This window comes from Papio anubis, chromosome 1, assembly GCF_008728515.1.
Source record: "Papio anubis isolate 15944 chromosome 1, Panubis1.0, whole genome shotgun sequence".
Taxonomy (NCBI): domain Eukaryota; kingdom Metazoa; phylum Chordata; class Mammalia; order Primates; family Cercopithecidae; genus Papio; species Papio anubis.
In genome coordinates, this window is record NC_044976.1 from 138,633,622 (window position 1) to 138,648,102 (window position 14,481).

The window sequence follows — 14,481 nt, forward strand, 5'->3', positions numbered from 1 at the left end:
CTCTTTGTAGGGATGCCAGAAAGTGCCCGATTTCTGCATGATAGGATGGACTGTGTGTGGAGTAAGGTCAGACAAACGGAGATGGGCCAGTAGCCTAGACAAGTTAAGGGAGAAAAACAATGAATTTATTTTCCACTCATCAGCCGAGCTTTCTGTGGGCTAGGAACGGGGTGCCTGGCTAAAATGAAGCAACACTGTGTCTCTTCCTGCTGTTTTCTCCAACTCCCCTCAGCAAATCAGGAATGGAAAAAACGAATGAATGAACAAACGTAGAATTATTATAAGGATTAAGTGCAGGCAGGGTGCAGTGGCTCATGCCTGTAATCGCAGCACGTTGGGAGGCCGAGGTGGGAGGATCACTTCAGCTCAGGAGTTCAAGACCAGCCTGGGCAACAAAGCGATACCCCCATCTCAATTTTTAAATTTTGATTTAGAATAATAAATAAAATTTTTTTAAAAGATTAAGTGAAATGTTTTTTAAGTACCTAGAATAGTGCCTAGTATATAGAGAATTCAATGTAAGTGTTTGATAGAAAGAGAGCAAAAATAGGCCAGGTGTGGTGACTCATACCTGTAATCCCAGCACTTCAGGAGGTTGAGGCGGGCAGGTCACTTGAGCCCACAAGTTGGAGACCAGCCTGGGCAATGTGGTGAAACCCCATTTCTACTAAAAATACAAAAATTAGCCAGGTACAGTGGCACATGCCTGTAGTTCCAGCTAATCAGGTGGCTGAGATGGGAGGATAGTTTAAACCCGGGAGGCGGAGGTGGCAGTGAGCTGTGATGGTGCCACTGCCCTCCAGCCTAGGCGACAGAGCAAGACCCTGTCTCAAAAAAACAGAAAGAGAGTAACAATAGCTTTGTCTGTATCTGCCAGCAGCCACGTTTGTGGAGTCAGAGGAATGAAGGGGTCAAAGGGAACAGGAACATCATAGAGAATACCCCCAGGATCTGAAGACCCCAGTGCAATACCTCGAGCTTAAATGCCTGTGTTTTCATTCTCCCTTCTTCTCCATAGGATCATGGGAGACCACCTGGACCTTCTCCTAGGAGTGGTGCTTGTGGCCAGTCCTGTGTTTGGATTTCCTTCCTGCTCCTTTGATGGCCGAATAGCCTTTTATCGTTTCTGCAACCTCACCCAGGTCCCCCAGGTCCTCAACACCACTGAGAGGCTCCTGCTGAGCTTCAACTATATCCGGACAGTCACTGTTTCATCCTTCCCCTTTCTGGAACAGCTGCAGCTGCTGGAGCTCGGGAACCAGTATACCCCCTTGACTATTGACAAGGAGGCCTTCAGAAACCTGCCCAACCTTAGAATCTTGGACCTGGGAAGTAGTCAGATATACTTCTTGCATCCAGATGCTTTTCAGGGACTGTTCCATCTGTTTGAACTTAGACTGTATTTCTGTGGTCTCTCCGATGCTGTATTGAAAGATGGTTATTTCAGAAATTTAAAGTCTTTAACTCGCTTGGATCTATCCAAAAATCAGATTCGTAGCCTTTACCTTCATCCTTCATTTGGGAAGCTGAATTCCTTGAAGTCCATAGATTTTTCCTCCAACCGAATATTTCTTGTATGTGAACATGAGCTCGAGCCCCTCCAAGGGAAAATGCTCTCCTTTTTCAGCCTCGCAGCTAATAACTTGTATAGCAGAGTCTCAGTGGACTGGGGAAAATGTATGAACCCGTTCAGAAACATGGTGCTGGAGACACTAGATGTTTCTGGAAATGGCTGGACAGTGGATATCACAGGAAACTTTAGCAATGCCATCAGCAAAAGCCAGGCCTTCTCTTTGATTCTTGCCCACCACATCATGGGTGCCGGGTTTGGCTTCCATAACATCAAAGATCCTGACCAGAACACATTTGCTGGCCTGGCCAGAAGTTCAGTGAGACACCTGGACCTTTCACATGGGTTTATCTTCTCCCTGAACTCCCGAGTCTTTGAGACACTCCAGGATTTGCAGGTTCTGAACCTTGCCTACAACAAGATAAATAAGATTGCGGTTGAAGCATTTTACGGACTTGACAACCTCCAAGTTCTCAATTTGTCGTATAACCTTCTGGGGGAACTTTACAGTTCGAATTTCTATGGACTACCTAAGGTAGCCTACATTGATTTGCAAAAGAATCACATTGGAATAATTCAAGACCAAACATTCAAATTCCTGGAAAACTTACAGACCTTGGATCTCCGAGACAATGCTCTTACAACCATTCATTTTATTCCAAGCATACCTGATATCTTCTTGAGTGGCAATAAACTAGTGACTTTGTCAGAGATCAACCTTACAGCCAACTTCGTCCACTTATCAGAAAACAGGCTAGAAAATCTAGATATTCTCTACTTTCTCCTACGGGTACCTCATCTCCAGATTCTCATTTTAAATCAAAACCGCTTATCCTCTTGTAGTGGAGATCAAACCCCTTCAGAGAATCCCAGCTTAGAACAGCTTTTCCTTGGAGAAAATATGTTGCAACTTGCCTGGGAAACTGAGCTCTGTTGGGATGTTTTTGAGGGACTTTCTAATCTTCAAGTTCTGTATTTGAATAATAACTATCTTAATTCCCTTCCACCAGGAGTATTTAAACATCTGACTGCATTAAAGGGACTAAGCCTCAACTCCAACAGGCTGACAGTTCTTTCTCACAATGATTTACCTGCTAATTTAGAGATCCTTGACATATCTGGGAACCAGCTCCTAGCTCCCGATCCTGATGTATTTGTATCACTTCGTGTCTTGGATATAACTCATAACAAGTTCATTTGTGAATGTGCACTTAGCACTTTTATCCATTGGCTTAATCACACCAATGTCACTATAGCTGGGCCTCCTGCAGACATACATTGCGTGTACCCTGACTCGCTCTCTGGGGTTTCCCTCTTCTCTCTTTCCACGGAAGCTTGTGATGAAGAGGAAGTCTTAAAGTCCCTAAAGTTCTCCCTTTTCATTGTATGCACTGTCACTCTGACTCTGTTCCTCATGACCATCCTCATAGTCACGAAGTTCCGGGGCTTCTGTTTTATCTGTTATAAGACAGCCCAGAGACTGGTGTTCAGGTACCATCCCCAGGGCACAGAACCTGATACATACAAATATGATGCCTATTTGTGCTTCAGCAGCAAAGACTTCGCATGGGTGCAGAATGCTTTGCTCAAACACCTGGACACTCAATACAGTGACCAAAACAGATTTAACCTGTGCTTTGAAGAAAGAGACTTTGTCCCGGGAGAAAACCACATTGCCAATATCCAGGACGCCATCTGGAACAGTAGAAAGATTGTTTGTCTTGTGAGCAGACACTTCCTTAGAGATGGTTGGTGCCTTGAAGCCTTCAGTTATGCCCAGGGCAGGTGCTTATCTGACCTTAACAGTGCTCTCATCATGGTGGTGGTTGGGTCCTTGTCCCAGTACCAGTTGATGAAACATCAATCCATTAGAGGCTTTGTACAGAAACAGCAGTACTTGAGGTGGCCTGAGGATCTCCAGGATGTTGGCTGGTTTCTTCATAAACTCTCTCAACAGATACTAAAGAAAGAAAAAGAAAAGAAGAAAGACAGTAACATTCCGTTGCGAACTGTAGCAACCATCTCCTAATCAAAGGAGCAATTTCCAACCTATCTCAAGCCACAAATAACTCTTCACTTTGTATTTGCACCAAGTTACCATTTTGGGGTCCTCTCCGGAGATTTCTTTTCTTTTTGCTACTATGAAAACAACATAAATCTCTCGATTTTCATATCAACACCATGTTCTGTCTCACTAACCTCTAAATAGAAAATAATAGATCTAGAAAATTGCAGCTGCCCTTAGAGATTCCCAGTCTCCATTGGTTTTCTTTCAGATCCAATAATACTGTTCTGTCCTGCTGTGTTGATTATGGAATGTATCCCTAATCATGGGAAGGACACCTTGGGAGAAGCTGCAGATGACTGACGTGCTTTCTCTAGCATTCAGTCAAAAATGAGATGGTCCATGATTCTGGGTTCTCTGTGTTCTGCAAAACAACATTAAGTGGAAAACAAACAGAAGCAGAGGCACATTTCCTTCTTTTGCCACAGAAACAATGCCACTGTTGAGTGCAAGTCACGCTTTGTCTTGTAGATAAGAGGTGGCCCCAAAGAAGCTGGGATGAATGAGAGTCACTCCCTCTCTTGTGGCTGTACCGCACTTCATGTTCTTACCTTCAGCTTCTCCAGGTCTTGCCCAGTGAGCCAAGAACTTTCTTTCACATGCAGCCTTTATTTCAGCCTGGCCCTCAAGACCTTCCGTGATTTATCACCAACCTACCTTTTCAGCTTTATTTCCTAGCACACCTCATTGATCAGCCGCTCAGGCTGTTGCATGAAAAACACGGACTTTGCACACAGATCCTGGGTTGAGTTCTGAGTCAGCTGTGTATTAGCTGTGTAACCTTGGCCATGGTATGCCCTTGCTGGGCCTACATTTTCTCACATAACAGCATCTATGTCATAGAATTCCTGTGAAAATTAAATTGGCCAAGGATGTCAGGGCCTCTCAGATCTTTTCCTTTGTTGCCCTAATGACCACAAGAGCACACACACACTGAAGGCCTTCTGGGGGCAGTCGCAATTTCAATGAAGTTGTACTTTTTTATCTTCAATGAAATCTATGTGTATTTTCTATTCTGTTCCTTTTTTTCGTGTTTATTAATATAGAAATGTGTTTTTGCAAAAGGATTAAGAACACTTAAAGCAAGGAAACTGTGCCAAAATTACCCCATAGCTTCACACACTGCCTCCTCCAAGTCCAGCATAACTCCAGGTCACCTCCTCAGCTCTCCAGACTGTCACCTTCTTCCCCTCACTGGGCCCCTCAATCCTGACTCCTACAATACACACACACACACACACACACACAATTCTCATCCCAACTTCTTTCGGCCACTTATAATCAATGAGACCGAGCTTGCCCTGCATCCAGTGATGGCATTATTTTCATGCACATCATGCAGGCCCCACTCTTCCTCTTTCCTCTGGATTCTTCTCCCATCTCTGCACATCCATCCTACATGCTCAAAATCCAGCCCATGAAGCTCCCTGGGATCCCTCCAACCCAAAGTCCTGTCTCCCTTTTGTGAAAACTCTTGACACTTTATCTGGTCTTTTAAAAGTAGCTCTTACTATCACTTCCTGTCTGCTTTGTTCTGAGCCTGCCTGGCCGCCCGCCCCTCTAGAGGATAAGTTCCCTGAGGACAGACCTTGTCTTCTGTGTCCTGCCCTCACTGACTATAGCAGATCACTTATGGTTTTGGGACCATTCATGGGTTTCCCACCTACACATCTGCCCATGCTTCTTCCTCCCCGTGGAATTTCTTCTTCCCATCCTACCACCTGTCTGCCTGGTGAATTTCCTTGATTAGCACGACTGCCCATCCCTCATGACCCCAGTGACAGATTTTCTGTCACAGATACATGACATTGTGTTGCGCCAGTGTGTTTGTGTATGTGTGTGAATGGCTTAAGTTTGTGAGACACTGCAGTCAGGACCTTGTCTTGTTCATCTGTGTACACAGGCCCATTATGGTGCCTGGCCCACAGTATGTGCTTAATAAATGTCTTGTGGATGAATGAAGTATATTGGGAAGCCCAGCCTTCCTCATGTCAACACCTGCTGTTATTAGACTTTCCACAGGAGGCACAGGGAGGATGAGGGCCTGAAAGAGCAAGATATCCATGGAGGTGCTGAGTGGTGAGCTGAAGAGGGCAGGAGACCACAGGCTGTCAGACACCCCTGAACACCATTTCAAATGGCCAGGTGTGGCACAGGGCTCCTGGGTAGTGGGACAGTGGCAGCCTGGATAAGCAGCTGTGAGTGGGGCTAGAATGGAGAGCTGAAGGGGTGGGGAGGAAAACAGAACCCACATGAATTTGCAGTGAATAAGGTCTCCTGGAACCTTGTGCTAAGAAATACGGTAAAACAGGGCCAGGCACTGGTGGCTCATGCCTGTAATCCCAGCACTTTGGGAGGCCAAGGTGGGCCAATCACTTGAGGTCAGGAGTTTGAGACCAGCCTGCCCAACATGGTGAAAACCCATCTCTAGTAAAAATACAAAAATTAGCTGGGCGTGGTGGTGCACGCCTGTAATCCCAGCTACTCGGGAGGCTGAGGCAGGAGAATTCCTCGAACCCAAGAGGTGGAGATTGCAGTGAGCCAAGATGGCACTATTGCACTCCTGGGTGACAGAGTGATCCTAACTCAAAAAAAAAAAAAAAAAAAAAAAGGAAAAGAAAAAGAAAAAGAAAGAAAGAAATACAGTAAAACCAAACAAAAGTATACTGTGCCAGTAACAGGTATAACTGCAAATCAGGAAGACTGGAAAGACCACTCTGCCTCGGTTCATGCTCTCCTGTCCCACCTGCTGCTCAGCCATGGTTTTCCCCCAGCTCTAGGGAGTGCGAAAGGGGCACCCAGGACACTGAAGAAATCTCCTGGTCAGAACACCTTGTAAGAAACTCCTAGGGAAAGGGGTTTCCCAGTCTGGCTAGGGGTTGGAGGTAGTGCTACAATAGGGACCTCCCTTGGTTTGGGTGACCATCGCTATGATTCTATTTTCCAAACCAAACCTGGGACATGTAAAATGACAAGTGCAGGTGTATTTACAGGAAGAACAAGCTGAAACACAGATAACTCTCAACATAGGAAAGAAGTCTATCCCACAGCCTTTTCTAATCTTCTTATTTAAAAACACAAATTACAAGTAATTTTCCTAATGAAACACATTTAAAAGGTACCTTTTGTGGTCTTTGTATAGAGTGTATGGGGGACCTGTTCACTTCTACATCCTAGCCACTGTTGGATTCAACATACCACTCTATTTCAAAACTTCCCTTTTCTGGCAAAGATCCAAAACGTACTAAAATTATTTTAATTTGTCTTCTTTTCCATGGTCAGGCCCAGCAGTTGGAATTCTTTTTGAGGCCATTTTCCCAAGTATTTATCACGTCACAAGACTTGCTGCGTGCCTGACAAAAGGAAGGCCCAACAGAGGGAGCCACGTTGGGAAGTGGGCCCTGGGGAGTCTGCTGAGATGCTGGTTGCTAAGTGACTGCCCTGTCTTCCACGGGGCAGTGATTCAAAGCCATGCCTCAGGAAATAGATAAATTCCACATAGCATGGACCTCTGGGGTCACTCCAAAATAGTGAGAAACTACCACAGTTCAATCTCAGAATGGCTAGAGCTTTCTGTGGTTGAAACTGTGACTATTCTGGAAAGATCTAGAATATTGACTAGGGCTGCTGAAAACTTCAAAGAGAATCCCACTCATGCCAAATACAACTGACTCTGAAAATCCCTTGCCAACCACATGCACTTGCAGTGAAGAATGTTTTAGAGAGTCTTGATATTATGTAGAGCAAATGTGGTTTGAAGTTTTAAATCATGAAAGAACCACATTAAGAGAACAAGAGACTGTGGAGTAAAAGTTTAAGACAGTTAAATGCTCATGTACCACAATATAAAATTGATTTTAAAAAGTCTACAATATTAAATCAAGAAATATTCCAAATATATGTATTTCGAAATACGAAAATGCCAGAAGAAAGAACTAGACAAATTAATGATGATTGCCTGAGGAAGTTCTGCCCAATTATTCCATTTGGAGCATCTAGAAAAGCTGGAGAAACTATTTTTTAGAATCTATTTAAAGACACTGGAAAGCTACAAGGTAGTAAATGGGGCCAAGAGGCAAGAGAAGAAGGAAATCAAGAAAGATGACTACATTGCAATTAAGACCATCTATTCACCAAAGAAAGACTATCAGTGAATGAAAAGGGAAACTTTAGCATGGAGAGAGATATATGTAATACACGTATCCAGAAAGGACTCAAGCCAAAATCTAAAAGAACTTCTACAAATCAATAAGAAAAAGACCACAGAAAAGAAAAATGGACATGACACTTCAGAATTTCACAAAAGGATATCCAATGTCCAATAAGGAAATGAAAAGATATTCAGCCTCCTTTAGTCATTAGAGACGTACAAATTGAAACCACATCGCAATGCCACTACCCACCCACCAGAATGGCTAACATTAAGAAGACTGACAGTACCAAGTATTGGCAAGGCTGTGAAGCAATTGAAACTTCCCTGCGTGATTGGTGAGAATGTAAATTGGCACACTATAAAGCAGGGTTCCCCAACCCCCAGGGCCACAGACCTGTACCGGTCTGTGGCCTGATAGGAAGTGGGTCATATAGCTGGAGATGAGTAGCAGGCAAGCGAGTGAAACTTCGTCTGTGTTTGCAGCCACTCCTCATCGCTTGCATTACTGCCTGAGCTCCACCTCCTGTCAGATCAGCCGCGGCATTAGATTCTCATAGGAGCTTGAACTTCGTGTACGAGGGATCTAGGTTGTTTGACCCTTATGAGAATCTAATGCCTGATGGTCGTCATTGTCTTCCATCACCCCCAGATGGGACCATCTAGTTGCAGGAGAACAAGCTCAGGGCTCCCACTGATTCTACATTGTGGTGAGCTGTATAATTATTTCATTATATATTACAATGTAACAATAATAGAAATATAGTGCACAATAAATGTAATGGGCTTGAATCATTCTGAAACCAACCCACCCTTATCCCCCACCAGTCGGTGGAAAAATTGTTTTCTATGAAACTGGTCCCTGGTGCCAAAAAGGTTGACGACTGCTACTTTTATTTTTTATTTTATTATTATTTATTTTCTGAGAGGAAGTCTCACTCCGTCACACAGCCTGGAGTGCAGTGGCACAATCTCAGCTCACTGTAACATCTGCCTCCCAGGTTTAAGCAATTCTCCTGCCTCAGCCTCCCAAGTAGCTGGGATTACAGGTGCGTGCCACCACACTCAGCTAATTTTTTTGTCTTTTTAGTAGAGATGGGGTTTCGCCATGTAGGCCAGACTGGTCTTGAACTCCTGACCTCAAGTGATCTGCCTGCCTGGGCTCCCAAAGTGCTGGGATTACAGGTGTGAGCTGTGCCCAGTCGGAGACTGCTACTTTAAAGAACAGTTAGTCGTCTACTAAAGTTGAACCACACATGCCCTGTGATGCTGAAATTCTACTCATAAGTATATACACACTAGAAATCCATGCACGTATGCACTAAAACACACGCACAAAAACGTTGGTAGTAGCATTATTTGTAGTAGCCACCATTGGAAACAGTCCACATGTCCGTCAACCACAAAATAGATCAATAAATTTTGGTAATTGAAAGCCTTGCAGAAATGACAATTAGCCAATTATAGCTACATGTAACAACATAAGTGAATCTTGAAAAAAATGTTAAGTCAAAGAAGCAAGGCATAATGATGAGACACCAAGTGGTTGCAATTTGAGAAATTTTAACAAGGCAGAACTCATCTGTGGTGATAATGAGGACAGTAGTCACCTCTGGGGAGGAGCGGGTAGCGCTGGAGGGGGCTTCGAGGATGCTGGATATGTTTTATGGCCTGACCTGGGTGACAGCAAGACTTTTGATAATACATCTTATGTGCACTGATGAATTTGTTTACTTTTCTGAGAGATACTAGATTTCCATTTAAAAAACAATTTTTTCCTTTTTTTTTTTTTTTTTTTTTGAGATGGAGTCTCACTCTGTCACCCAGGCTGGAGTGCAGTGTGCAATCTTGGCTCATGGCCTCACCTCTGGGACAGGCCAGGCCTACACCACTCGGCTCTCCCAAATGTAGCTAGGATTACAGATGTGTGCCACCAGGCTAGATAATTTTTGTATTTTAGTAGGGCAGGGTTTCCTTCCTCTGTTGGCCAAAGCTAGTCTTGAACTCCACAGGCATGGTGCAGTCCACCCACCTCAGCCTTGCAGAGTGCTGGGATATGAATTAGGCAGATTTGTTGGTTAAAGGAATAGAAACATGTAGCAGACTAATTCATGTAGAACTTCTGGGACATTCTTCCCAAGATACCTTATTTTTGTCAGGGATGGCCTCTGATCTAAATGTGTTTCCATGCTCTGCTCCCACCAAATGAAAAACACAAGTGATTATCCTGGAGGGCTTAGGGAGATTGGAGGAGTCAGGGAACTGCAAGCTTTTATTACGAGTATTTGATAGTATTTAAAGTTTAACTCTGTGCATGCATTTCATTAATAATACTTAAAACAGACAAAAACAAAAATAAATATGTTCTTACATAAAACTGAGACAGTAACTCCTGCCCTTGGCAGAAGACGGAGAATCTAGAAATAATTAGCCAAAATTCTAAAATTAAGCCACCAACAAAAAAAATTATTTCAACAGGTGAATATGCATACAAATGATATACACACACATATATAATATATTTTATGTATAATGTTTTGCCCAATTTTATTTTTCTTAAGATTAAAGGCACTTTTAATCTCTTTTACTTAGCAATTAAATATTTGATTTCTTCATGGCCACAATAACTTCCATTTAGATAGACTTTTAAGAAATTAAACATTTTTATTTCACAGAAAATTCCATGGAAAGAACTCACTAAGGCTTCCATGGTCCTCTTAGACACCACAGTCCAGGAGAGTCTGACAAGGTGGCTTTATTCCTGAAACTCAGGGGTCTGATCCAACGAACTGGAAATTGTGTTTCTTTTCCCAGCTCAGGCTATTCACCTCCTCAGGTCCCTGTTTTCCTGTCTCCTCCCCAGGAAGGTTGGGATAAAAATCAATGACATCATGTCTCATCGGGCCCCAGCCACCCTTCAGGAAGCAGGTGCTTTGGCAGAGTGGAGACTGGGGCATTTTTCTGCTGCGCTGGCCTGCGTCTGCCGTTAGCCCTAGCCCTAGGGGCCTAACACTTGAGGTCACCTTCATGGTTTTTCCAGTGACCTTGGCCATTAATGAGCTCCCAGGGCTTTCCCCAGCTGCAGCTGTGTTATAGTGCCAGGATCTTCCAAGCCTGCAGGTTGTGCCAAGCCTGGAAGGATTTGCAAAAGTAAGTCACCGGTAGTTTCCATGCACTGGTCCCTGTGAAAACAAAAGAAGCTTTTTGGAGTGTGAACTAGGGATCACCACTGGTTATTTAAGGAAGACACTCAGGCTTAGGTGTGAAATAAAGGAGAAGCTGGTGTGGGGAGTTCCTGGCTGTCAAGGGACAACCCCAACGTGAACCTTGGGTAAGGAGTTCCCCAGCCGGCTTCTTCTGGGCTTGGAATGAGAATGTGGAGTTGCAGTCTTAGCTGTGTGTTGTTTCACCCCTTGGAGCTTCAGGGTTTGGTTTGTTGTTGTTTCCCCCAGGATTAAAAGGTATATGGAACTAATTAGCACACTTCCTAGCACAAAATAAATGCACATTAACACCTGGTAGTGCAGAGACAGAAACTATGTTGTGGAAAAGTTGACCATCTAGGTTTCTCTGGGTTCCACAGGTCTGCTTCTAGTTCCACTGGTCTGGACACAGTTCCTTGTCCCTGGGGTGAATCTAATCTCTTTGGAGGTCAAGGCAATACCTCTGGAAATCTGAGAATAAAATCAGTAAACTGGGTTTTTCTTAAACATACAATAAAATGGATAAAGTCCAAATGTATATTTCAGTGTCTACACCCATGTAACCATTACCTCCATCAGCATATAGAATGTTTCCTTTGCTCCAGAAAGTTCCCTCCTTCCCTTTCCTGCCAATCCTTACCCCTGCCCCAACTCAGACAACCACTGTTGTAATCTATCAACATAGACTGATTTTGGCTGCTCTAGAACTTCATTGATTGAATCATTCGATCAACCTTTGCATCTGTCTTCCTTTATGTAACATAATTTTTTGAGATGCTTCCAGGATATTATAATATCAGTGAGCTTCCTTTTTATTGCAGTGTGGATATGTTACAATTTATTTATCCAGTCTCCTATTGAGGGATACCTGGATTGTTTCCAGGTTTTAGCTATTAGAAATAAAGCTACTATGTCCATTCATTTACAAATACTTTTGTGGACATGTTTTCCTTTCTCTTGGATAAACATGTAGGAGTGAAATTGCCAGGTCATAAGGTAGGTGTATGTTCTCCTGTTGTATTAGTCTGTTTTCATGCTGTTGATAAAGGCATACCCAAGACCAGGCAGTTTACAAAAGAAAGAGGTTTATAGCCTGGGCACAGTGGTTCCAACCTGTAATCCAGCACTTTGGGAGGCTGAGGCATGTGGATCACCTGAGGTCAGGAGTTTGAGACCAGCCTGGCCAACGTGGCAAAACCCCGTCTCTACTAAAAATACAAAAATTAGCCAGGCATGGTGGCATGTGCCTGAGCTCCCATCTACTAGGGGGGCTGAGGCAGGAGGACTACTTGAACCCAGGAGGCAGAGGTTGCAGTGAGCCGACATTGTGTCACTGCACTCCAGCCTGGGCAACAGAGCAAGACTTAATCTCAAAAAAAAAAAAAAAAGAAAGAGATTTGTTGGACTTACAGTTCCATGTGGCTGGAGAAGACTCACAATCATGGTGGAAGGTGAAAGGCACATCTCACATGGCAGCAGACAAAAGAAGAGAGCTTGTACAGGGAAACTCCCCCTTACTACACCATTAGATCTCATGAGACTCATTTGCTATCACGAGAATAGCACAGGAAAGACGTGCCCCCATGATTCAATTACCTTTCACTAGGTCCCTCCCACAACATATGGGAATTCAAGGTGACATTTGGGTGGGGACACAACCAAACCATATCATTCTGCCCCTGGCCCCTCCCAAATTTCATGTCTTCACATTTCAAAGACAATCATGCCTTCCCAATAGTCCCCCAGAGTCTTAACTCATTTTAGCATTAACTCAAAAGTCCACAGTGCAATGTCTCATCTGAGACCAGGCAAGTCCCTTCTGCCTATGAGCCTGTAAAATCAAAAGCAAGTTAGTTACTTCCTAGATACAGTGGGGGTACAGGCCTTGGGTAAATACAGCCATTTCAAATGGGAGAAATTGGCCAAAATGAAGGGGTTACAGGACCCATGCAAGTCTGAAATCCAGCAGGGCAGTCAAATCTTAAAGCTCCCAAATTATGTCCTTTGATTCCATGTCTCACATCCAGATCACGCTGATGCAATAGGTAGGTTCCCATGGTCTTGGGCAGCTCCACCCCTGTGGCTTTGCAGTGTATAGCCTCTCTCCCAGCTGCTTGCATGGGCTGGCGTTGAGTGTCTGCAGCTTTTCCAGACACACAGTGCAAGCTGTCAGCGGATCTACCATTCTGGGGTCTGGAAGACAGTGGCCCTCTTCTCACAGCTTCACTAGGTAGTACCTCAGTAGGGACTCTCTGTGGGGACTCTGACCCCACATTTCCCTTCTGCACTGCCCTAGCAGAGGTTCCCCCTGAGAGCCCTGCCCCTGCAGCAAACTTCTGCCTGGATGTCCAGGTGTTTCCACACATCCTCTGAAATCTAGGCAGAGGTTCCCAAAACCTCAATTCTTGACTTCAGTGCACTCGCAGGCTCAACACCATGTGGAAGCTGCCAAGGCTTGAGGCTTGCACCTTCTGAAACCACAGCCTGAGCTCTATGTTGGCCCCTTTCAGCTACAGCTGGAGCAGCTGGGACCAAGTCCCTAGGCTGCACACGCATGGGGAACCTGGGCCTGGCCCATGAAACCACTTTTTCCTTCTAGGCCTCTAAGTCTGTGATGGGAGGGGCTGCTGTGAAGCCCTCTGACATGTCCTGGAGGCATTTTTCCCATTGTCTTGGGGATTAACATTTGGTTTCTCATTACTTATGTAAATTTCTGCAGCCAGCTTGAATTTCTCCTCAGAAAATGGGATTTTCTTTTCTATCTCATTATCAAGCTGCAAATTTTCTGAACTTATATGCTCTGCTTCCCTTATAAAACTGAATGCCTTTAACAGCACCCAAATCACCTCTTGAATGCTTTGCTGGTTAGAAATTTCTTCTGCCAGATACCCTAAATCATCTTTCTCAAGTTCAAAGTTCCACATATCTCTAGGGAAGGGACAAAATGCCACCAGTCTCTTCGCTAAAACATAAAAAGAGTCACCTTTGCTCCAGTTCCCAACAAGTTTCTCATTTCCATCTGGGACCACTTCAGCCTGGACTTAATTGTCCATATCGCTATTAGCATTTTGGGCAAAGCCATTCAACAAGTCTCTAGGAAGTTCCAAACTTGTACATTTTCCTGTCTTCTTCTGAGCCCTCCAAACTCTTCCAACGCCTGCCTGTTACCCAGTTCCAAAGTTGCTTCCACATTTTTGGGTATCTGTTCAGTAGCACCCCAGTCTACTGATATTAATTTACTGTATTAGTCCATTTTCACACTGCTGATAAAGACATACCCAGACTGGGCAATTTACAAAAGAAAGGTTTATGGGACTCACAGTTCCACATGGCTGGGGAGGCCTCACAATCATGGCAGAAGGTGAAAGCCACATCTTAGATGGTGGCAGACAAGAGAAAAGAGCTTTTCAGGGAAACTCCCCTTTATAATACCATCAGATCTCATGAGACTCATTTGCCATTGTGAGAACAGCATGGGAAAGAACCGCCCCCA

At 44.2% G+C, this 14,481-nt stretch overlaps 1 protein-coding gene across 1 annotated transcript in view; it reads left to right on the top strand.

Moving 5' to 3' along the window:
• Nucleotides 1-4,646, top strand: part of TLR5 (toll like receptor 5) — a 33,309-nt gene extending 28,663 nt beyond the window's left edge. Inside the window, exon 3 of the mRNA XM_009186772.3 lies at nucleotides 1,019-4,646. Within this exon, the coding sequence (XP_009185036.2) occupies nucleotides 1,023-3,599 (2,577 nt within the window). The 5' untranslated portion in view covers nucleotides 1,019-1,022 and the 3' untranslated portion in view covers nucleotides 3,600-4,646. The remainder of the gene's footprint in view (nucleotides 1-1,018) is intronic.
• The last annotated feature ends 9,835 nt before the right edge of the window (nucleotides 4,647-14,481 follow it).